The sequence below is a fragment of the Furipterus horrens genome, unplaced genomic scaffold (genome assembly GCF_987537825.1).
Source record: "Furipterus horrens unplaced genomic scaffold, mFurHor1.1.pri manual_scaffold_9, whole genome shotgun sequence".
Classification (NCBI taxonomy): Eukaryota; Metazoa; Chordata; class Mammalia; order Chiroptera; family Furipteridae; genus Furipterus; species Furipterus horrens.
This window is the reverse complement of record NW_028327179.1, coordinates 58,703,073-58,728,640: the sequence shown is the minus strand read 5'-3', so window position 1 is coordinate 58,728,640 and position 25,568 is coordinate 58,703,073. Positions and strand designations below refer to the sequence as shown.

The 25,568-nt window shown below is 37.4% G+C and overlaps 1 protein-coding gene across 4 annotated transcripts in view; it reads right to left on the bottom strand.

Annotated features, from left to right (window-relative positions):
- Nucleotides 1-25,568, bottom strand: part of CDK13 (cyclin dependent kinase 13) — a 135,985-nt gene that overhangs the window by 77,980 nt on the left and 32,437 nt on the right. For all 4 annotated transcript variants that reach the window (XM_090287374.1, XM_090287375.1, XM_090287376.1 and 1 more), the window contains exons 2-5: nt 13,232-13,891; nt 5,777-5,947; nt 4,288-4,427; nt 2,429-2,599 (exon numbers count right to left, since the gene is read on the bottom strand). In XM_090287374.1, coding sequence (XP_090143500.1) covers nt 2,429-2,599; nt 4,288-4,427; nt 5,777-5,947; nt 13,232-13,891 — 1,142 coding nt within the window. The remainder of the gene's footprint in view (nt 1-2,428; nt 2,600-4,287; nt 4,428-5,776; nt 5,948-13,231; nt 13,892-25,568) is intronic.

Here is a 25,568-nt window from a genome sequence, read left to right as displayed (position 1 = left end):
GAAGGAACTTCTACCATTTGCAACAACATAGATGGAACTAGAGAAAATTATGCTTAGTGAAATAAGCCAGGCAACAAAAGAAAAATACCTTATGCTGTCACCTATTACAGGAAACTAATGAACAACACAAACAAATGAGCAAAATTGAACCAGAGGTATGTAAACAAGAAGTAGACTAACAGTAACAAGGGGGGCGGGGGGGAGGAAAAGAAACGTGTAAGGGGAAGGGTCAAGTAAAAAAAAATATATATATATATATGAATGACCCACAGACAGGGGCAACTGAGTGGGGACTAAATGTGGGGAAAGGGAGGGACAGGGTGCAGGGAAACAAGAGGGCTAAAAAAGTGAGACAACTGTAATGGAAAAACAAACAAAAAATTTTTTTAGTGGGGGAAAAATGAAAATATGAAGAATGGAAATGCCAGTTCAGTGAATATTAGGACAAAGATTTTTCTTCACGTCGTATATTTTTCTCCCTATTTGATCCCTCCAGAGTTTGGCATTCTAAACAAGTAAGTAATGACATAAGTTTCTTTGCATAGAACTAATAAGACCAGTTGTCAACAGAGGTTCCTTTTTTTTTTTTTTTTGACCAAGTCTTTGACTGGAATGTCAAGCCTAAAGGAAACATACTTGGGCTCAGATTGTTACCAGAAAGCCCTGAGGAACTGGGAATGACTTTCAAAGGTAATAAAAGCCCGTGAGATAAAAGACCTGGTACCATGGTTGGTTGTGCAGTCCACAGCAATCTTTCCAGGGAAGGAACGAAGGTTGTTTTCCTGAAAGATGGCTAGAAGGGACCTTAAGGCACAAGGAAAAACCAGAAAGACTTGGAAAAAACAGGTGTGTACAGGCAAGGGTGAATGCCAGATATGTGGCTCAGCTTCTGTGCCCTGAAGAACAGACTGAAGGTCACCCCAAATATTCCCTGGGTAAGTTCCAGCAAAGCAGAACTAAAGATCATAAGTGATCATTTGCTGCTCTTGTTATGTTTATGCAAACGAACGGGATAAATTAAAAATGGACTTAATGTAGTCCCTTTAAAGACAAGGAGGGTAACCTTAGGGAGAAAAATTATTATTCAAGAAAAATCACAATGATCAGTAGTAGAGTATAAAACAGGGCAACTAACCGTCTTAAAAGTTTCTTCTCATTTAAAATATGGTTTCACTTGAAAATTAAACCATGTCTGTGATATCATCAAAGATATTCAAGTTGCAGGCAAATAGAATTTCAAGTGCCTTGCAACTAGATGTCTTCCCAATAAGACAGTCTTACAGATTTAGAGACTTGTTTGTGGGTTATGTTACATAAATTAACACGTGTTTTTTGTTTTCAAAGGACATAAGCCTATGATCACAACACCTGAGTGATTATCTGTACGCATAAGCCTCACTTAATCCTCTCTGCAGCGCTGCCTCCTGAGACTCAACGGTTTGGCTGAACTAAATGGCTGGGTTGGGGAAGAATGGGGTGGTCTGTGGGCTTCACTTTAAAACGGGTTTCTCTTTTCTATCCTAATGGCTTGGACAGAAAAGGCCCAGAGGTCTGAGAGGGGGAAAACCTAAACTATTTACCTCAGCCCAAACTAAGTATAATGGGCAAAAGGGTTTTGGACAGGTGAGATGTGCCTAGCACACCTTCTTACAAAGAAGCCCCCCCCCCTTTTTTTTTTCCTAATATGGAACATTGAAAAATTAATCCCTGCCTTTTGTCATCTAGTAGTTATGGATTGAATGATGTCTTTTAACCCTTTTCGCCAAATCTGTTGCCCCCAGAACACAACAAGGACACCAGCCTGTTAAACCAAGCACGCCGTTGACCGGAGACAGCCAACTGACCTGGAGTCTGCACGATCCTTCCCCATGTGGGAAGGCCACCCTCCCCTCCACACCCCCACTCTTATTAGGTTTTTCTGGACCCAAGGGTAGGAAGGACGACGACCATGTCCAGCTTGAAGCAGCTAGAGGAGCTTGAGGCCTTTGCCCATTGTCCTTTACAAGATTACAAAGGGTCCAAATATTTGAGAGGTGGGGGATAATTTTTACGAACCAGGGGTATGGACTTGGGGGGGACTGCTGGGGGAGGGGGGTGCTGGGTGGAGGGGAGCAAGGGGGAGAAAATTGGAACTGTTGTAACAATATAATCAATAAAAAACATTAAAAATATATATATATATATATGGTAAATATATTCTAATACTACTAAAAACTGTTTCTCACTCAGTAAAAAAATGAAAACAAAAAATTGTATTTGATGCTCAGAAAACCAAATATTACTAGTAATACTTTAAGTGTGATACTGGTAAATGTGCTCTGATGTTTACTTGACTGACTTTACTTAAATGGTCAGTATTGGTAACAAAACCTGCAATATAGCTAAATCACGAATACACAAAATTGATTATGTAAATATGCACACATACCTTTATCTTTCTTAAAATCCAAAGCATCTTCTTTATCGGTAACTATTTCCTTCATATTGATAATACTCTGGTGAGTAAGCTGCCGGAGAATTTTAATTTCTCGAATTGCTGTAATGGGAAAGCCTTCCTTTTCATTATCTAGACGAACTTTTTTCAGGGCTACCATTTCTCCTATTAGAAAGTAAGATCAGGTTACTAGCTGACAAAAAGCACATGACATTTTTCTTAATTTTAAAATTTATATTAATTAATAATTTCTATCCCTATCTCTTCAAATTACAATACACAAAATACATATTTAGTCTCCAACATACCATATTATGTTGATAGTTCAAAAAATTAATAAGTCTCTGAGATATTTATCCAAACTTTAGAATACTATACAACTATATAAAAAGATAGGGTAGGTCCATGTGTTATCTTACACTCTCCAAGATAAATGAAGTAAGTATGATGATGAAGATTAGATACCATTACACTGCCATTTTTGAAAAGTAAAGGAGGGAAGGATAAATATATCTGATATGCTTATATATTCATAAAATCTCTCTGAACAGATAAGAAAATTCTATAGATTATACAGGTGAGAAACTATGCTCAGACATTAACTTGCCTAAACTTGCCAAGTTATTCAGTAGTGAAAGTGGGATTCAAAATCTAGTTTAGCCGTCTCAAAAGTATGCGCTCTTCACACTGCATAAAATAGCCTCATAATTTAGATATAAGTAAGTCTGTATCAAATAAAACCTAAGTATTAAATAAAACACACACATGCACACATACAAATTCTATTATAAGAAAACACTAATCATGATAATAAAGGTATGTTCATTCCATTTCTTTGGAGATAAAAAGGAATTCTGTACCTACAAATTGCTCAAAAGAAGAATGTTTATTGCTTTAATCTTTAAAACATATTTCATTATTTTTTAGGGCATTTTAAAGTGTAGAATAATTCCTTGTTTTATTAAACAGCTTTGAAAGTTATAATTTTTTTGATAATGCTGAATCATCATTATCAATATTAATATTCCATGCTATAACTGCTTTAGAATGAGACAGTCATAAGATAAGTCTTCCCCTGTATTAAATGTCCTTAAATAGCTATGCTACTTTAATCTATTGGTTTATTTCAACAAGGAATTATAAGAATATACTCTGGCTCGGTGCATTACTTTAAAATACATAGCCTCTGACAGTTACTTTTTCCTCTTCTGCAAGGCCTTTTAAAACTTTCTCTCAGGTTCCTGATTAAGTTTTGAAAGATTAAGCTGCTGAATCTGGCCTCCAAATAAAGGGTAATTTCTACAGGGAAAAAAAAAAAAGTTGGCCAAAATAAAAATGTTGCATAAAGGCTTACTACAACAAAATTTACTACTAAGACTCCTAATGTCAATATACACTTTTCCCTGATTACTAACAACCTAAGAATTTATTCACCATAAAAGAAAAGAAACATAAATTCCATCATACTACATATCCCAAATACTAAAGGAACACTTTTAGAAAACATAAAGGTATGCATACTCACTTACATATACTCAATTCTTACATAAGTGCATATATAAAACAAAATAAAGAACAAGATGAACAAAAAAGAAGGAGGACTCAATGACACAAGACAGAGTGTGGTGACTGCAGGGGGTAGGGGATGTTTGGGGGAGGTGGGCGAGGGGATTAGGGAGATAAATGGTAATAAAAAATACAATTAAAAAGTTAAAGTTAATTAATTCAGCCTAAAAAACCCAAGATGAAATAATAACTTTTTCCCTAAAAATTCCTGAAATTATACATTAAAAAAGAAACACAACTTAACACACTCCATTGACCTGAAGATCCAGAGCATCTGACATTCTTACCGGTGTCTTTATCCCTGGCCTTGTAAACTTGTCCATAGGTACCTTCTCCAATAATTCCGATGATATCGAATTTATCCACGCAGCGTTTTCCCCAGTCAATATCCTTTTCTTTGATTTCACCAAAGCGAGGCCCACATATTCTATCAAATATAGTTCTGAAGTTTTTATATACAATCAGGCAAATTGAATAACCTGTTAAGTACTTCAATATCCACCCGCCGCCCCATCTTATATCCTTTATTTCCCCCACCCTTCCACACTAGTGATCTAAGACAAGTAACTCTGAGATTTGGTATTATAAATTACCATGAAAGTCAAGGTATCATCTCCACATTGACTCTTCTTCTGTAGACTAGCACTTAAGATTGAGAAAAGAGTAAAAGTAAAGCTCATATGAAGGACTTGCAGAAATAAAACATCCTTTTTCAGTGACTGGACAAAACTAACATTAGTATGCAGAGTCAAAGTTCTCTAACCAACCTTCAGAAAATTTTCTTTTCCATTCGGTGATAGTGTGTGTGTGTGTGTGTGTGTATTTGCTTTCAAAACACAAAATTTTAATATGACTATTATCAAAATGTAACTAAAAAACTCATTGAAAAATTCAGACTTATGATAGATAAAATTATCTTTAAAATGGAAATACCAGAAGGACTTATAGTCTAAGAGTATACAAAGGTATTAATAAGATCAACTCTCAGTAATCCACACTTTAAGTATGTGTAAATATATATGTAAATATATTTATACATATGATAAATATTTGACATTCTTCAAAAAAACATGTAATTTTGCAGTATTTTAATACGTAGTCTGGTAGATATCAGAAATTCAGGTAAAGGAATAAAGCTATTAATACTCAAGGAAAGGCTATTTTAAAAGTTTTCTTGCTTTCTGCTCCATAGTAGAAAAATACTAGGTGCTACCTGAACAGCAATGCTTAAATCAGATCTATCTCAAAGTCTTACACTTTCGACTGGTTAAAAAAAAAAAAAAAAAACTCAACATTCTTCCCACTTAACTGTAATGCTAGTTTAACATACAGATTCAGACATTCTTCCACTCCACCTCTTGCAAAATGAAGAATGGATTTAGTCAAGAGAGTAAGGGGAACTAAAACCAAAGGAAAGCCTAGCAGCTTTCCCATTACTAATTTTGTTTGGGCTCACTTAATGCTGACTTCCACCCACCTTGTCCAATTTTAGTGATTCTGTGTTATTAAAATATCTTAATTATAAAGGTTATCTTTAACATATTACAAAATTACAAACTGTGAGAGAAAATTAAATCTGGTTTTATTAGTCATTTTGAATAGGTATGCACGCAACTATGAAATTTTTTCAAAACTCCATTAGTTTATTTATATGCTTAAGTTGAAAGAATAAAAACACTGTTTAGTATTTTAAAATCTTAATTTGTTTTATGATTTTTATGATGATCCAAAATCATCTCTGGTGAATTTAAGAGCAGGTAGAAAACAAGCACATACTTAGGCCTCCTTTTACTATGTAACTGTGCTGCTGTTTTCTTTTCCTCTGGACTCCTTGAGAGATCATCTCCTCCTGGTAGCTCAGGGGGCAGTGGTAAATCAGCAAGTAGACATCGTAGTTTCTTTTCTACTTCTTTTTTAACTGCTTTTACTGAAATATTTCCTCGTAAGCTAAAAAAGAAAGAGGTCAGACAAAAAAATACATATACAAAAATTTCGCCGAGAAATAATGCATCCATGTCTTATATCATGCAATGGCAAAATACTGAGTTCTTTATTTTTCAGATAAAATAATATACTATATCCAACTGCAAAATAAAAATTGGGGGATAAGAATTATGTGGAATTGGATCAAAGCTAAGGAAATTTGAATAAAGTATGGATTATTGATATTGGTTCATTAATTGTAACAAATGTACCATACTAATGCTAATAATGAGGAAAGTGAGCACAGGGTATATGGGGACTCCGTAATTTTTCTGTAAGTCTAAACTGTTCTAAAAATTTGGTGCATTTTATAAAAATGATATATAATTACTATAAAACTACATTAAAAGTCAACTATTTTTACAAGAAAATTCATTAACTTTGTAATAGCATATGGTATGATTCTATTGGAGACACAAAAAGCTGTTTGTTGTAAAAAAATAAATAAAACTACAAGCTATTATTCATCTTGCCTACCAAAATAACCACAAACCACTAACTTAGCTTCACTCCTTTTCATGTTAACTTTTCTAAACTGGACACTGATTCTTTTTATTCTAGAGCCTTTTAAGGCTCTAGATTACTAGAATCACAGGTGAAAAGTTTAGCTCAGTTAGTTCTGTACTTTTTTATGACTTTATAAAGAGCTCTGATTTTTAAAGTATATGTTAACTTGGTAACTGATCATTTTAAACCTCCCAGATATTACAAAATCTTTTATCTAATAATATGAAATGTTGAAAGAGAATCTTAAAACGATAATCAACTTTGGACTTCAAATACTTTCACAGCAGGTATGAGTCCCATAATGGAAGTTTAATGAAACTAAACTGCTGTGGTCATAAGTCACTAACAAAGTTATCAACATATATCACTTAATTTTAATTTCTTATAACAAAACTTGTATTAATTTTGAACATTATTATACAACAAAGTAATCCTTAAAAACCATCTGATAAAAACTATTTATCAATAATCAAAATAAAATTGTACCTTTTCTTCATAACCCTGTGTTACTAGAAGATTCTTTAACCAAAAAATCATACTCAAAATTAGTTTGCAATTTTATTTTTTTGCAGTTTTAATTTTAAAATAATGGTATCATAGAGTCCACTTTTCAATTTTACTATCTCCATTCAACAAATACTGACTGTATACCTCTATGTGCTAGGTATTACATAAGGCATTGGAGATCTAACAAAAACAAAACAAAACAAAACAAAAAAGAACCAGCCTTGACCAGTATGTCTCAGTTGGTAGGGCTTGCTCCCACACAGTGAAAGGTTCTAGGTTGATCTCAGGTTGGGGCACATGTTTGGGGTGTGGTTTCAGTCCCCAGTTGGGGGGTGTACAAAAGGGAACCGACGGGTGATTTTCCTCCCTCTTTTCTCCCTCCCTTACCCCCTCTCTTTAAGAATAAATAGATAAAATCTTTAAAAATAATAAAAAACACAGTTCCTCTCAGAAAGGATCTTACAGTTTTTTAGAAGTCTGGTAAGCCACCAGATAAAGAACTACACAAATGGATTCCCAGAGTAAATGTGCTAGCTAAGTTAACTGGTAATTTAATGAGGATTGAAAGACAGTAAAAGCTTCTCTAGAAAAGGTACCATCTGAACTCTGAAAATAAACCTATTTAAAATAACTTACTTAGAAAAATGAAGTTGCCAACTTGTAATTAAGCTTTAGTCAAAATTTCTCATTTACCTGAGGATTCAAATCAACATTTTGCGGGGTGGGGAACCAAACTAGGAGTCTTAATTTTTAAAAATTTTATTTAGTGATTTTAGGGAGAGGAGAAGGGGGTGAGGGAGGAGAGGAGGGAGGGAGGGGGAGAGAAGGGAGTCAGGGTGGGGAGAGAGAAAGAAAGAAAGAAAGAAACATCAATTTGTTATTCCACTTATTTATGCATTCACTGGTTGCTTCTTCCATGTGCCCTGACTGGGGATCAAACCCACAACCTTGGTTTATCAAGATGACACTTTAACCAACTGCAAGGCAAAAATCTTAATCTTACATATGATTAAAAATTGAAAAGACTGATCATATTCCAATATATCATATGAACTTTCAAATTCAGCTATATTCCTAGACTTAAATGAAATACTGCTTTCCAAGAAAAATACTATATAACTAAAAACATTGTATTTTCACTGAATACTTGCAATAACCAAATAGGAAATGTGATTTTTTTTTAAGTTTACATATACTATAGCAACAAAAACAATAAAATTCTTAACAAGAAATGTACAAGACCATGAAGAAAATTTAAACATTTGACTGATGAATGTAACACTAGATTTGAATGAAAATGAACCATGTTTTGTATGGGAAACTATAATACTACTGTATTATAATTAATCTATTACATTTAATAGAGTCCCAAACAAAACCCAAGGAAGAGTTTTAAATACAACTTAACAAGCTGACTATAAAATCCAAGAATAAAAGCAAAAACTGCCAAGAAATTTCTAAAAAAGAATGGCATGGGATTTGTCCTGTCATATATAGTTCACCTATCTAAAAAGATCTCAAACCAGGACCCAAAGGCTGGATGAAGTCAAAGAATATATATTACTGTCTACCCAATATTTTGTAAAGCACTATGATTTAACTATCAATATTTTTAAATCAAAAGATTTATATAAACATGGAGATTACAGGATCCTTTTAAAAAAAATAAAAAACTCAAGCAACACTGGGCCCAAATTCATGTATAGCAGCATAAAAGTTGTGCCTGAATAGCAGGGCTGCTCACTAATCAGTTATTTATTTGATCCCTCCACTTTTGTATTATCTGCCTACCACTATAACAGAAATTTGAGTCTGAGAGCCAATATATTATGCATCTAAAAAAGTTTAAAAAGTACTGGCAAAGAAATAATTAAATATCTTAATAGAAAAGAGAGCCCAGAAACATAGATATCTGTAAGAATTTTTTTATATGGCACCACAAATCAGTGAAATGAATTATTCAATAAATGATGTTACTAATTGGACCTATTAGTCCACAGGGTCATAGAGGAGAGAGTGTCTTTCTTCTTCGGTTAAAAATCAAAAACAAATTGTTGGAAATGTGAGGTCTTTTTAAAATTTATATACTCAGAAGTTTGAAAAGAAAAATAACTCTGATTACAATTTTTAAAATGGAAAACATCCATATTGCCAAAACAAAACAAATAAATCTCAAAGACAAAAACAAACTCTGAGGCAAAGGTTAAGTTCCCTACAATAAGGAGTACCTACAAATCAATTAGAAAAAGAAAAAACGTTCTTAAGAAAAAGCCAGAATAAGGGGAGGGATATAATTGTGGGAGAAGGGATGGGCTGGGAGGGGGGAGCAATGGGGGAAAAATGGGACAACTGTAACTGAATAACCAAAAAATAAAAAAAATAAAAAAAATAAAGCCAGAATAAGATATGAACAAGCAATTCACTAGAAAAAATAAATAGCTAAATGAAAAATTAACTCATACATATTTTTAAAATTACCAAAAATTCAAAATCGACAATGTTGTTGAAATAATTTCATACACTGGGTGTATAAATTGGTATACTGTATAGTGTTATTGAGATGTAAGTTGGCAGTTTCCATCGAATCATTAAATGTGCATACGCTGACCTTGCAACTACCCTACAAAAATTGCTCAGATGTACATGAAATGTTAATATAAGGAGAGTTTAATAGCGAACAATTATAAATCTAAGTATCCATTAACCAACAGCAGAACAGTTAATAAAGCATGATGCATCCATTCCTATACGTAGGACTAAATCTCCAACACACTAAGTGAAAAAAAAAAAGTCAAAAAATATTATACAGAGTGTGATTCTAATATTTTTTTAAAAGAAAACAATATTATATGAAAATATACAGCTAACACTCTATCTTATGGTTTTCAGAGAGTAATGGATTCCAGGTCTCGGTGAGAAGTTTAAAGTGAACCTGAAAGATTATTATTTGACTAGGAAATAAGGAAGTACTCAAAAACCAATGTGGCCATGTCAAAAGGACAAAGGAGTCAGCTTAAAGTTCCCACTGGCCAAATTTCAGATGATTGGATCATCAAAAGGAAGTGAGTGTAATTGGTGTTGAATCAATCTTTGGCCACACATGTTAGTTGTAAATACTCAGGAGCCTTAAACTTCAATACCCATGAAACACACTAACACAGTCAAAGAAATAAAAGCAGACACAACAAAATAAAAAGGTAGAAAAGACAGAAAAGGTGAGTCAAAAAATTTTTAATGACCTGCTATAAAATGTGCCACCAGCTAATTAAAAACAGATGCACAAAGAATACCTTTCTTAAGGATTCAAACAGGTATGTCCTGAGTTCCTAAAATTATCACCAGTAAAAATTTAGATCTAAAGCGCACATGAAGAATAAAGTGGAAAACGAGTCTCACTGGTCCAGAATCATTGGATTCTCAGGCACTAATACTAAGTGACTCAATCCTGCACTCATTGTGCTAGAAAGCCCATTCTACAACCATCAAAATTACAAATCAGGGACTTCCAACCAAGATGGAGGCCTAGATAGACAAACTGCATCTCCCTCCACAAATAAGAAGGAATACAACTATCTCAAAACTAGAGACAACCAGAAGTTCCAGAATATCGAGCTGCATAGAAGTCTAACAAACAGTTATAAAGAAGAAATACTCATCCAGACAGGTAGGAGAGGTGGAGCCCGGGCAGAGAGGAAGCAGTGTGGCCAGGCAGTGCCAGCAGCAGGCTAGCAGAAAGTGCAGTCACACGTTTCAAAAAGTAGGGAGGGACATCTGGGGAGCGCTCCAAGCACCAGACCAGACCACACAGCTCATGGTTCCAGCGCCCAGGAAAATAAAGCCTCATTGTTTCTGACTGTGAAAACCAGTGGGGGTTGGGACAGCAGAAGATACTGCCGGTCCCTCAGCAGAGTCCGCTTGTTTAAAGGGCGCCCACGGTACTAGACCGTCCACAGACCCACCCACTCTTGAAGCAATGGCCAGGGCAACAGCAAGAAGGACGCCAGTCCTATATGGGAAGTGGGAGAAGTGCCTGGAAGAGGGGTGAGTGCTGAGCAAGAAGCATTGTTCCTTCTCAGGCCCCTCCCCCACATACAGCGTTACATGGTGACATGGGTCACCCTGTACTGACATGAATACCTAAGGCTCCGCCCCTTACAACGTAACAGCTGTGACAGCTCTACCTAAGACACAGAGGCAAACAAACACAGGAGCCTCTCAAGATGAGGAGACAGTGAAGTATGGCCCAAAAGAGGAAATGGATCAAGGTTTCAGTGACAGAATTAAGCGATGAGGAGATAGCCAACCTAACAGATTGAAAGTTCAAAACACTGGTGATAAAGATACTCAGACTTGACAGAAATGCTTAAGAACGGCAAACATAGAAAGGAAGAAGTGAAGGCTATGCTAAATGAAACAAAGGAAAATCCATACAAAACCAATGGTGAAGGGAAGGAAACTGGGGTTCAAATCAATGATTTGAAACATAAGGAAGGAAAAAAATCAACTAGTACAGAATGAGGAAGCAAGAATTGAAAAAAATGAGGAGAGGATTAGGAACCTGTGGGACAACTTTAAACATGCCAACATCCAGATCATAGGGGTGCCAGAAGGAGAAGCGGGAGAGCAAGAAATCAAAGCTTATGCAATAAAATAGTGAAGGACATCTTCCCAAATTTGGCAAAGGAAACGTACAAGTCCAGGAAGGACCGAGAGTCCCAAACAAGCTAGATCCAAAGAGGACCACCCCAAGACACATTATAATTAAAATGCCAAAGGTTAAAGATAAAGAGAGAATCTAAAAAGCAGCAAGAGAAAAGCAGAGAGTTAACTACAAAGCTGTGCCTATAAGACTCTCAGCTGATTTCTCAAAAGAAACTTTGCAGGCAAGAAGGGACTGGCAAGAAGTTTTCAAGGCGATGAATAGCAATGACCTACAACCAAGATTACTCTATCCAGCAAAGCTATCATTTAGAAGGGAAAGGCAGATAAAAGTGCTTCCGAGACAAAGTAAAGCTAAAAGAGTTCATCATCACCAAGTCATTATTATATAATATTTAAGAAAAAAAATAAAATCAAAACTATGAACATTAAAATGACAACACACAACTATCAACAACTGAATCTAAAAAAAAAAAAAAAAAATCCAACTAAGTGAACCAGAATAGGAATAGAATCATAGGTATGGGGATCATTTGCAGGGTTATCAGCTGGGAGGGGGAAGTTGGAGAAATGGGGAAATGGTGCAGGGATTAAGAAGCATAATTGGTTGGTACAAAATAGGGGGAAGTGAAGAATAATATAGGAAAGAGTGAAGCCAAAGAACCTATATGCATGACCCATGGATATGAACTAAGGGGGGTGGTATTACCGTAAGGAAGTGGGGTACTGGGTAGAGGGGAGCAAGAGGAAAAGAAACTGGGACAACTGTAACAACATAATCAATAAAATATACTTTAAAAAAAATTATAAATCACTATTGTTATAAACTCTCAGTGCTCCTGTATAACAGTCAAGCCTTGAAATACCACAGTTAGAGTACTATAATGAGATAACACTTGATGAGGTCTCTCGGCAACATTTTTAATTGCAAAGAAAACTGGGCCTCAAAGGCATAAAACAGGACTTTATACTCTTACCTTCATCCTTTTATAAATGTTTCAAATACAAAACAAGCCACACTCCAAATATTTATAATAGAAATATGTAAACATGTTAAAGGAAAGCATAACCACATTATGGATTTTCTGTAATATGTAGTTAATCTCTAATGCAAAAATATCTTAAAAGTCAAGAAAAGACTAAACTAAAGGTATTAATTCATATAACCACCAAAGCTGGTAAATTTAAAAGGCCACTGAAGAAACTTAGAAACAACCAAGATACATGCTGTATAACACTCAGGGCAGACTTTCATAAAATGTTCTGTCTCTGACATTATCATCAAGGAGTACTAAACCAAAGAAAATACTGGCATTCCTAATTCCCAAGCTCAAACTGACATATACACTGTATCCCAAGGCAATGGCAATTTTTTCCTGGAATTCTTAGCATAATCTATAATTCTGTCATTCTACAAATAATGTGCTACACTTTAAGACATACATTAGAAAGAGAATCCACTTACAGTCTTTTGTTGGAAAGTTTTTTTTTAGGCAGGGGGGGAATCATACAATTTCTCATTTCAAACTTGTATTTTTTCTTTAAATAGTTACTGACCAAATTTTTTGCACTTACCTATCAGCATCTTTATCTTCAGGCAGCATGGGAGGCAAAGGTAATGGTGGTAATGTAGAAGTCACTAGACCCACATGTTGCTCCTTCTCCTTGGCTCCTATGCTTGGTGTAAGTGGTTTGGTTTTCTCTTTAAGAGATACTGGTTCCTCCTTTGTAGCAGCAGATTTACTCTCCTTTCCAACTACAACTGCTTTCTTGGGGGCTTTATCTACAATCAAATTATTATCCACCTTTGTTACCTGAAGTGGTGGCTTTGTTTTTGCCTTGTCATTTTTCAAAGTTCCACCACCTGAGGGAGAAGGTGCATGATCAATCTTAAGTTTCTTCGCATCCTTCACATGGTTTGTTTGTGATGCGTTGACACCAGTTTCTGTGTTCCCCTTGGTAGGTGTAGAGGTGTTTGAGGCTTTGGCAGCTTTAGCAGCGGCCTCAGCAGCCTTAGCTGCTTCTGTAGCCTTCGCTGCCTCTGCAGCTCTTGCTGCCTCTGCAGCTCGTGCTTTTTTATTCTTGTTCAATTCAGCTGCCAGGCTACTCTTCAAAGTTAGTGTGCTAGGAGAAATGCTAGAATGACGACTTCTGGATCTAGACAATCTGTGCCTGCTACGAGATCTTGAATGCCTAGATGAATATGGGCTTCTGCTTCGGGATTTGGCAGACCGCCTGGTGGAAAATAATTAAGATTTAGTCAGTAATCAGAAAAGTTCAGTTGAAATTTACCAAAACTGCTAACTCGAGCCTGTAAAGTGATTTATTTAATTTCAAAATCATAATACAATTTTGGAGGGAGGATTTTTAAAAAACAAAAAGTGCTTTTAAGTAGAATATTATCTGTGATCTGGTTACTATAGTTTTCCTGAAAATACAGGGATTGTCTAAATCTTGATCTAGCCTACAAATACTCAAAGGTGGGGTTGAATAAAAGTAAATATCTGTGAAAAGAAATACTGTTACAAGTTAGGACAAAGTGTGACAAGGCATCACTGCTGTCTATGAAAACGGAAGTAGGCAACAAGGATAATCTCTATATCTCAAAAGAACCCTCATCCATTAACTTCAGAAGTAGGTCTATCTGCAACAAGAGTGAAAAAGACAAAGCATACCATTAGGTAATAACTATAAGTCTCTAAATCTTAGAAACTGTGCAATGTACTTCTCAAAAATTACTGGAAAACACAAAACTGCCATGTATTTAAAAGTGTGGTGGCAATCAAAGCTCCTATAAAACATGCAGTGCAACACCAAAAAAAATGCAGCTGAGCTTTTCGAATCTACACCTTATCAAAGCTTTATACTCACAAGACAAAACAAACACTATGATAATATTTTAACATGTTATCTCACTTAAGCTCACATCAAATTCAGTAAAGTATCTATAGTTTATAGATAACAAACTGAATCTAAAATACTAGCTTACCTAAATTAAATTAGTTTCATACTTATAGGTAGTTACATTGGTTTTTATCTAATTTGCCACTACCCTATCTCTCCAATACTCTTCTATCCTATTCTGTGACCGAGCAGGCTGACCTCAATAGATACATCTTCTGGGTTCCAGTGCTATCTGTCAATGGCAGATCGGAAGGCAGAGAAAGGCTGGATTATTTCTTCCGAGCTCCTTCCCTTTTCTGGATCATATTTTCTGACAGAAGCTGTGTCCCTCTACTACCATGGCTCCTGTCAGGCACACCTGTCTCCACAGTTCTCACTAGGCTCCAATAACACTGTACTTTCCTCGCCCCTTCAAGCTTCCCTCTATAAATAGTGAAAACATACTCCATCCCATCTCTGTGGTCCTTCATTAAAGTCTCTTGAACCCTCTGAATCTGATTCAGTTTCCTTCTAGAACTTTGCCTGATCCAGCTGTATGCCAGGTCTTAAACCCAGACCTTCTGACCCTGAAGTAGGTGCGTTAACACAATTAGTACATTAACACACTGCCAAGGAGAGAGCTCTTGCTGAAATTTTGTATAAGCTGGGGAAGGAGGGAAGGAGGATTTGTAGATGAGGAGAAAGCAAAGAAACTCCTGGGGAACCTTAATTAAAATGGCCAGAGTGAAAAGGGAGAACTGGACATTTTTCTTTATATCTGACATTAATATAGTATGAAAGGGAAAGTGTAGGAACATTCAACTATTTTAATAAAACAAAATAATGATTAGCTTTAGAATAAAATCAAATACAACCTCTCCCTTATTCTTTCAAAACATTTCAAAATGCCACCTAGTGTTCAGCACTGAGCTACTGTTTCATACAAACTTCACATAAAATGTCACATTATTTTAAATTAATGAAAACATTGGTATTAAACATAATCTAACACTTGCTTATAATTAAATATACATATATACCAATCAATAAAATCAATGAGCTTACATTTATTCATGGAAATGAAAGGAAATGTTTGGTTGTAAAATATTTTGGATAACTTTTGGAACCCAAAGTGCCATAACATGAAACAATCGGTCACATTTTAAATTTCCTCTCCATTAAGGCTCTTGGACCCCCCCCTTTGACCTGGGGTGGTGAACACACAATACAGTGTACTGATGATATGCTGTGGAATTGTGCACCTGAAACCTTTATAATTCTGTTAACCACTGTCATCGCAAAAAAATTCAAGAAAAAAAAAAAAAAAAAAACTCTTGACCTCTAAACAAGCCTGATATAAGTCGTGTTTCCATACCCTGATCAAATACTAGTGAGCAGCAGAAACGTACACAGCAGAGAAAAGCTGTCATCTCATCAGAGGTAATAGCAGAGCAATTTTCTTATATTAACTTTCCTACCCTAGCATACTGACACATAAATTATATTGAACTAGGAGATTTATGATCCATAAGTTTTACCTGAGAAAAGAGATTCAAAGGCATCAGGTAAAATCCCAACACAATTCACTCCTCTGGCCTATTAAATTATTCTCTTCTGTACAGAATTTGAGTAAGAGAGATATTAGTAAAGACTTTTTTTAAAAGTTTTGCTCTGTGAAAAAGTTATTTTGGAAAAAAGGATATTTTGAAAATGACATTTTTATGGTACTTGGTCTCTATACCAAAGAATTCTTCTAGACAAACCCTACTTTCCTCTCTAATTCCTCTATTTCTTCTCAGAAGTTCTTTAACTTTTTCATGTCCTAATAAATTTGTATTCTCTCAGATATTTCACATCTGCTAATAAATTTCAATTATATACTTACTGTTATAACAAACAATTTGGGAACTTAAAACTAAATATAAATACAAATTTCAACTTCAGGTCATTTTTACTAATGATCTAATACTTCAGCCATGCAAAACTTCAAGGGTGAAAAGGAAGAGGATCTCTAAGACTATTTGATGGAACTATATCATGATATCCTACTAATAGAACTGAAATGGCTGGTATAGATAGCAAGTCCCTGTTTTATAAATAAGATTTTTCTTCTTTTAAAAAATGTTTGAACTTCCAGCTAAGATGGAGGGGTAGACAGACATGCTCCATCTCCCTCTATAACTAAGAAGGAATACAACTACCTCAAAACTAGAAACAACCAGAAGTTCCAGAAAACCAAAGTGCATGAAAGTCCAGCAAATAAAGATATAAAGAAGAAATACTCATCCAGACAGGTAGGAGGAGCAGAGCCGGGGCAGAGAGGACATGGTGTGGTGGTAGCAGCAGGCTGGCATAAAGTACAGTTACACGTTTTAAAAAGTCAGGAGGGACACTTGAGGAGAGTTCCAAGCTCCTCACCAGACCTCGAAGCTCACTGTCCCAGCACCGGGGAAAATCAAGCCTCATTGCTTTTCACTGTGCAAACCAGTAGGGGTTGGAATGGAGGCAGAGTCTGCTTGTTTAAGGGCCCCCACAGACCTAGAACATCCGCAGACCCACCTACTCTAGGAACGACAGCCAGAGTAGCAGCTCGAGGGACGTCAGTCCGGTGTGAAAGTGGGAGACGTGCCTGAAAAAAGGGGCGAGTGCTGGGCAAGCGGCATTGTTCCTTCTCGGACCCTACCCTGCATACAGTGCCACAACCGTGGTGGAACACGTCGCCCATTACTGACGAATCTAAGGCTCCGCCCCTTACAACGGAGTAGCATCGACAGCTCTGCCTGGGACACAGAAGCAAACAAACAAAGGAGACTTCCGGGCAAGATGGAGGCCAGGACTGACACGCTCCATCTCCCTCCACAATGAAGAAGTAATACAACTACCACAAAACCAGAAATGACCAGATGTTCCAGAAGATAAGTGGAAGTCCAACTTATGAAATTATAAAGAAGTGGCGGTCATCTGGACGGGTAGGAGGGGCAAGCCGGTAAGGAGAGTTCAAGCTGTGCTGTCTGCGCAGAAGCAGCAGCGACAGAGGCAGGACAGCAGTAAGCACAGACACCGTATTTAAGGGGAGGCTAGAAGCGCCTGGGGAGCACCCCTGGCTGCAGACCAGACCCGTCAGCTTGCGATTCCAAAGCCAGGGAAGGCAGACCTCCATTGCCTTGGACTGTGAGGCCCAGAGGGGGTGGGGACGGAGGAGGAGGCTCCCAGCAGAGAGTAAATTGCAGGAATCCATCTTGGACCCCCACCCCCGCAGAAAACGCCACAGCATGGTGAGATGGGTCGCCCAGTTATGATGAGTGCATGGGGCTCCGCCCCCTATAGCGTAGGAGGTGTGACAGCCCTGCCCAGGAAGCAAAGGTAAACACAAAACTGTCAGGATGGCACAGACCATGATAGAGATCCCGGTGACACAGCTGACCAGACAGCAAATATCTAATCTAATGAAGCAGCAGATAGGAAATCTTCCTGAGGCTCAGTTCAGAGCTTTGGTTATAAAAATGCTTACAGACCTAAGAGCAGATCTTAAATAAGATGGGGAAGGAATGAAGGCTAGTCCTGCTGAAATGAACAAAACACATACGAAACTAGTGGTGAGGGCAAGAAAACCAGGGATCAAATCAACAAATCGAAACATAGGGAAGGAACAAAGTCAACCAGTGCAGAAAGAGGAAACAAAAAGTGAGGAAAATGAGGAGAGGCTCAGAAACGACAGCTATAAGCGGGCCAACATCCAAATCACAGGGCTGCCAGAAGGTGAGAAGAACTAGATATTGAAAAATTATATGAAAAAATAATGAAGCAGTACTTTCCTAACGTGGGGAAGAAAATAAGACTTACAGGTCCAGGAAGCACAGAGAGATCCAAAAAAACTGGACCCAGGGAGAACCACACCAAGACACATTATCATTAAAATGGCAAAAATTAAGGATAAAGAGAGAATCTTAAAAGCTGCAAGAGAGAGGAAGAGAATTACATACAAAGGGGTCCCAATAAGACTATCAGCTGATTTCTCAAAAGAAACTCTGCAGGCAAGAAGGGACTGGCAAGAAATATTCAAAGGAATGAAAAGCAAAAACCTACAACCACAATTACTCTATCCAGCGAAGCTGTCATTCAGAATAGAAGGGCAGAGAAAGTTCTTCCAGGACAAAGTAAAACTGAAGGAGTTCATCAGATCCAAACCACTGTTATATGAAATGTTAAAGGGACTTGTTTAGGAGAAAGAGGATCAAAACTGTGAACATTAAAATGAAAACTGCATCACAACAACCAACAACAGAAACTAGGGAATTGAAACAAAGGCAAACTAAGTAGGCAACAAGAGTAGAAACAGAATTATAGGTAGGCGGAACATTTTGGGGGGCGGTCGGTGGGGAGGGGGAAGGAGGAAAGGGAGGGAGATGGTACAGGAATTAAGAAGCGTAGTAGGAGGGAGTAGATAGGAAGATGTTGAGAAGAACTATATGCACAACCAATGGGCCTGGACTAAGGGGGGGGGACAACTGAAGGGAGGGGTGTCATTGGGTGGAGGGGAACAAAGGTAAAAGAAATTGTAACAAATGTAATAGCATAAATAAAGCATATTTAAAAAAGTTTTTCTAATATTTCTATACAGTATATTCTGCAGTGAATATATATATTAGCTTTTTAAAAAATTTTTTAAATCCTCATCTGAGGATGTTTTATCAGTTTCAGAGGGGGGCGGGGAGAGACAGACAGGCAGACAGAAACATTCATGTGAGAACACAACACTGATTGGGTTGCCAGTTGCCTCTCATACACACCCCAACCGGGGATAGATCCCACAACCTAAGTATGTGCCCCAATCAGGAATTGAACCCACTATCTATCTGTGTATGGGACAATGCTCCAACCAACTGAGCCACCCTGCCAGGGCTCTTGTTTATTTTTAAAATTTAAGAGATTATAGGATCTCTTCAAGAAGTTCAGAGACCTTTTTATGTTTCTAAGGTTTTCCCAATGTCACACAACACAAAGTAGGACCAGGAATAAAAACAGTATCCTGAAACATAAATGGTTAGTGATCACTGTTAATTACGTTAGTGTTCTTCAGAGAGAGAGAAGAGAGAGAGCATGGTGTACTGTTCACTTGACTATATCACACAATCCCTGGAAGAGTCCAGGTCTTCGGAAATTCTGCCTTATTAGCAAATAGTACTGATTCTTAAAACTTTTGCTACAATAATATCTAATCCCTCATTATAGAACAGTGGTATCCAATAGAGCTTGCTGGGATGATAGAAATGTTCTATATATGTAATATCCAATACAGTATTTTTTAGCCTAATTTTTCTACCCTGCTTATTTTACATACTAACAGCTGCCCTGCCCATTTCAAAACCTTGCTGACAATCTGCATATTGCTTCCCATGCAATGATAGTTCAACATATGTAAATCAATAAATGTGATATACCACACTAACAAAATAAAGGATTAAAATTCTATGATCATCTTAATAGATGTGGAAAAAGTATCTGACAAAATTCAACATCCATTCACAATAAAAACTAAACAAATCAGGTATAGAAAGAACATGCCTCAAGATAATAAAGGCCATATATGACAAGCCCATGGCTAACATTATGCTCAACAGTAAAAAGCTAATACCTTTTCCTCTAAAATCAGGAACAAGACAATGATGCTCAACTTTCACTACTTTTATTCAAGATAGTATTGGAAGTCCTAGCCAGAGCAATTGGGAGGTGAGGGTGGGGAGCAAGTAAGCAAGAAGTAAAGGAAAGGCATCAAAATCAGAAAGTAGTAAAATTTTCTGTTTGCAAATGACATCTTACCAATAGAAAACCCTCAAAGACTCCAATAAGTAGTGAGAATAAGTGAATCAATTTGTCAAAATTGCAGGATACAAAATCAACATACAAAAATAAGTTGTGTTTCCATACAGTAACAATGAACTATTAAAAAGAGAAATTAAGAAAATAATTTCACTTACAATAGCATCAAAAAGAATAAACTTAACAAGAGAGGTGAAAGAAATTGAAGAGAAATACATGGAAAGATACTCCATGCTCATTGACTGTAAGAATTAATAATTAAAAACCATACTATCCAAAGCAACCTATGTATTCAATGAAATCCCTATCAAAACTTGAATGGCATTTTCCACAGAAAAAAACAATTCTTAAAGTCAAATGGAACCACATAAAGATCTTGAATAATTAAAGCAAACTTGAAAAAGAACAAAGCTGGAGAACACACAATCCTGATTTCACACTATGTTACAAAGCAATAGTAATCAAAATAGTATGCCACGGTACTGGTACTATAACAGCTCTATGAACTATAACAGTATTATGCAGCCTCTTAAATTCATAGTACCCATCCAGGATCATCTCTCCATCTTAAGATCCCCATTTTAATCACATCTTACAAAGTCCCTTTTGCCATGTAAGGCAACATAAGTCACAGGTTCACACAAACATCTTTGGGAGGAGTGCATTATTTAACCTACCACACCTTCTATTCTCCAGGGCACTGTTCTATTTCAGACCTCATTACCACTCCTCTAGGCTTCCTTAACATCTTAAAAATAACTGATCTTTTCATATCAAATCTCTTCCTACAGACATCATAATCAAAGTAATCTTCACTGTTCAGTGATTATTACATGCCCCAAATTCACTCACCTTCCTTCTCTTCTTAGTACCTATTGCAAACCTTCGCAACTTTCTTCAAGCTCACATACCATTCCCAAAGTATTTCCTGAACATCACCATATTTCTATCTTGCAGAAAAAAACAAAGATTATCAGGCATGTCTCCTGCCTGCAAACTTAATCTGTATCTCCATCCAATTTACACTCCACCTAAGCAGAGGTGTTTCTCTTTCAATCCAAGCTAAGCCTTCTAAAATGCTATCAATCTCATGTTCTCTCAATCCTTGAGCACCGTCCATAGACCAGCAGCATCAGCAGCATCTGAAAGATTGTCAGGAATGCTGTTTTCAGGCCTCAACCCAGATCTTCAGATACAGAATCTGCATTTAACAAGACCCTCATTAAAGTTAGGGATGCACTGTGCTCGCTGTTCTATTGCAACTGCCTATTTGCTATTTTCCCTCAAGGAATAAATAACTCAAGTCTTTAAGATCTTCAAAAACAGATCAGAATAAAGATGGTGGCTACAGTGTGGGAGAGGGACTCAGCACAAGGATCCTGGCTGCTGCTCCTTCAGTTTTCCCCACAGAGCCACAAACCCCAGCCTCTCCTCAGGTGACTCTAGTCTGCTCTGCCTTCCCTCTGCTGGATCCAAAGTCTTTTTTCTTTTTTTTTGGGAAAGGGGTCAAGATGGCGGCCAAATAGATGCAAGCTGAGTTCACTTATTCTAGCCCCCAACTCGGATTCTCAGTTCATCTTCCAAAAAAAACACCCTGAACATTCAATGGAACCTTAGCTGATACGAAGCTTTAAGCCAAGAATAGAAGACACTTCACAATAGATGCCCCTATACAATAGCATACAAGATGTGGCAGGGGTTGTGACTCCCAGTCAGCCAGTTGGAGGGGAGAACCCACCAACAAATGAATCATCAATAATAATCAAAGCTCAAGTACAACAAAAGAGCTCATATAAACTGAATAAAGAGAATACCTAGAGCATCCCGATCAGGAGCTCGAAGAAGCTGCACCATTGAATTCCACAGAACTCGTACCACAGAACGCCAAGCCACAAAGACAGGCAGGCAAAGCAGAGCAATCTGAGATGCAGAAACAAAAACAGTCACCTAAAATGCAGAAACAAAGAAATAACCCCCAATCAAAGGGAAAGGGGGAATGCCCAGAGAGTTAAATGAAATTGGGGCAAGCAATCTATGAGACACAGAATTCAAAATACTGGTTATAATGATGCTAAAGTAACTCAGAACTACAAGGAACTTTTTATGGTAGCTACAAGGAACTTAGTAGTAACTACATCAACATGAAAAAGGAAATGGAAACTATGAATAAAACCAGGAAGAAATGAAGAATACACTAGAAGAAATCAAAAGCAGGCTAGATGAAGCAGGACCAAATCAGATAGCTGGAAGACAAGATAAAAAAATAAAAAATCCAGACAGAGCAACAAAACAAAAAAAGACTCAAAGAAAATGAGGCTGGTGCAGCTCAGTGGATTGAGCACCACCTGCAAACTTGAAAGGTCACCGGTTCAATTCCCCATCAGGGCACATGCCTGGGTTGCTGGCTGAATCCCTGGTTGGGGGACATGCAAGAGGCAACTAATAGATTTTCTCTCGCACATTGATGTTTTTCTCCCTCTCCTTCTTGCTCCATTCACCTCTCTCTAAAAATAAATAAATAAAATCTTAAAAAAAAAAAAAAAGACCAGAATAGTTAAGGGAGCTTCGGGACAACATAAAATGTAACAACATTCACATCATAGGACTATCAGAAGGAGAAAAAAAAAAGGAGCAAGGGATAGAACACCTGTTTGAAAAAAAATAATGACAGCCCTGGCTGGTTTCATGCCAGCCTGCAAACCAAAGGGTTGCTAGTTCGATTCCCAGTCAAGGCACATGTCTGGGCTGTAGCCCAGGTGACCAGATGGGGACATACAAGAGACAACCACACACTGATGTTTCTATTCCTCTCTCCCTCCTTTCCCTCTCTCTAAAAATAAATAACTAAAATCTTCTTAAAAAATGACATGAAAAAATGATAGAAAACTTCCCTAACTTGGTGAGGAAAAACATCCCACAAGTTCATGAATCTTAGAGGGTCTCAATAAAGGTGAACCGAAGAGGCCCACTCCAAGACACACCATACTTATATCAGACAAAATAGACTTCAAAACAAAGGCCATAAAAAGAGACAAAGAAGGTCACTACATAATACTTAAGGGAGTAGTCCATCAGGAAAATCTTGGAGGATTTCAAGAAAGATATCAACAGCAACACATTCATTGTAGGGAATTTTAACACCCACTGTCTTCCAAACTAAGAATTGACATGGATAATGTGGCACTGAATGATACTCTACGTTAAATGGACCAAATTGATACATACAGAACCTTGCACCCCAAAGAAGTAAGATGTACATTCTTTTCAAATGCGCATGGAACATTTTCAAATATAGACCACATGGTAAGACACAACACAAGCCTCAACAAATTCAAGAAAACTGAAATCATATCAAGCATGTGCTCCAATCACAATGGCTTAAAACTAGAAACCAACCTCAAGGAAAAAACTCAGAAACATTCAAATACATTGAGGCTGAATAATTTGCTATGAAAAATAATTGGGTTAACAATGATCAAGGAAGAAATCAAAAAGAACCTGGAAACAAATGAAAACAAACACACAACAACCCAAAACCTATGGAGCTCAGCAAAGGGAGTCCTTAGAGGGAAGTTCATAAATACAGGCCTACCTAATGAAGGTAGAAAAATATCAAATAAACAACCTAACCCTACATCTACAAGAACTACAGGAACAACAACAAACAAAGCCCAAAGTGAGTAGGAGGGAATAATCAAGATCTGAGCAGAATTAAATGACATAGAGACTAAAAGAACAATCCAAAGCATCAATGAATCGAGGAGCGGGTTCTTTGAAAAGATAAACAAACAATACCACAGAAATAAAAAGGATTATAAGGAATTACTATGAACAACTACATGCCAAGGAATTGAACCTGGACAAATTTCTAGAAATATACAATGTTCCAAAACTGAATCAAGAAGCAGCCTAAAGCACGAATAAACCGATAACAACCAGTGAAATTGAAGCAGTAATCAAAAAAATCCCGGTACAAAATGCCCTAGACCAGATGGCATCACAGGTAAATGTTACCAAACTGTTATCCTTCTCAAACTATTCCAAAAAGAACTAAGAGGGAAGACTCCAAAACTCTTTTTACAAGGCCAGTATCATCCTAACCTCAAAACCAGGTAGGCACAACAAAGAAAGAAAACTACAAGCCAATATCTCTGATGAACATAAATGCTAAAATCCTCAATAAAATACTAGCAAGTCAGATCCACCAATACATAAAAAAGATCATACACCATGATAAAGTGGGATTCCTCTCAGGGATGCAGGACAGTACAATATTCGCAAATCAATAAACGTAATACACCACATAAAGAAAATAAAGGGAGAAACAAGATGACGGAGGAGTAAGTGGAAGCTACACTAACCTCCTCCCAGAACTAGTCTGGATTTACAACTTAATTCTGGAGAAATCATCTGGAATAACCAACCGAACACTAGCTGGAGAGAAGTCTTATAACCACGGAGAGACAGAAAAGGCCGTTACATCACAACGTGACCAGTAGGGAGTGCGGAGACGCAGAAGGGCTGGCTGGGCTCCCACAGGTGGTAGCTGAAGGGACTGAGAAACAGCTCAGAAGCCAGGGGTTCCCCCTGAGAAGGGCAGGGTCTAAACCCCCAGCTGAGCTTCCCAGCCTATAGCAACAGAGTGGAAAGTAAAATAGTACCCAGCTGTGAAAAGTGAAAAGCCACAGGGTTTCTTGCTAGCTGGAGAGAAACAGCTGGAGAAAAAGAGCTCTTAAGCGGATCACATATGAAAATATTTTGGCCCCCACTGACCCTGGGCTCGAGCAGAGGGAAGGCAGAGAGGACTTGAGATGCTTGGGGAGAGTTTGGTGTGGTGGCTTTGAGGGGAGAACTGGAAAAGCAGCCAACCTGGTCCCAGTGCTGACTCATGCCCAGTACTGCCTCATCCCCAGTACTACAGGCAGACACCCCCCCAACCCCCCTCAGCCTGAGGGGAAGCAAAAGCCCTGCCTACAGGAATTAAGCTGCCACACCCACCGTCCTTAAGCCTGGTGGCTAATCACAGATTGAATAGATTAACAACCAAAGAAGCCAGACAAACGCAGTAGATCCCTGGAAGTCTCCAACAGGCTGCCTAGGCCCAGACTGGTACAGGATCTGACGCCACCAGGGGCAGATCCAGGAAGTGCAGATCATTCTAAGAAGCACCAACAAACAACAGGAGTCACAAAAATGGGGAGACAGAGAA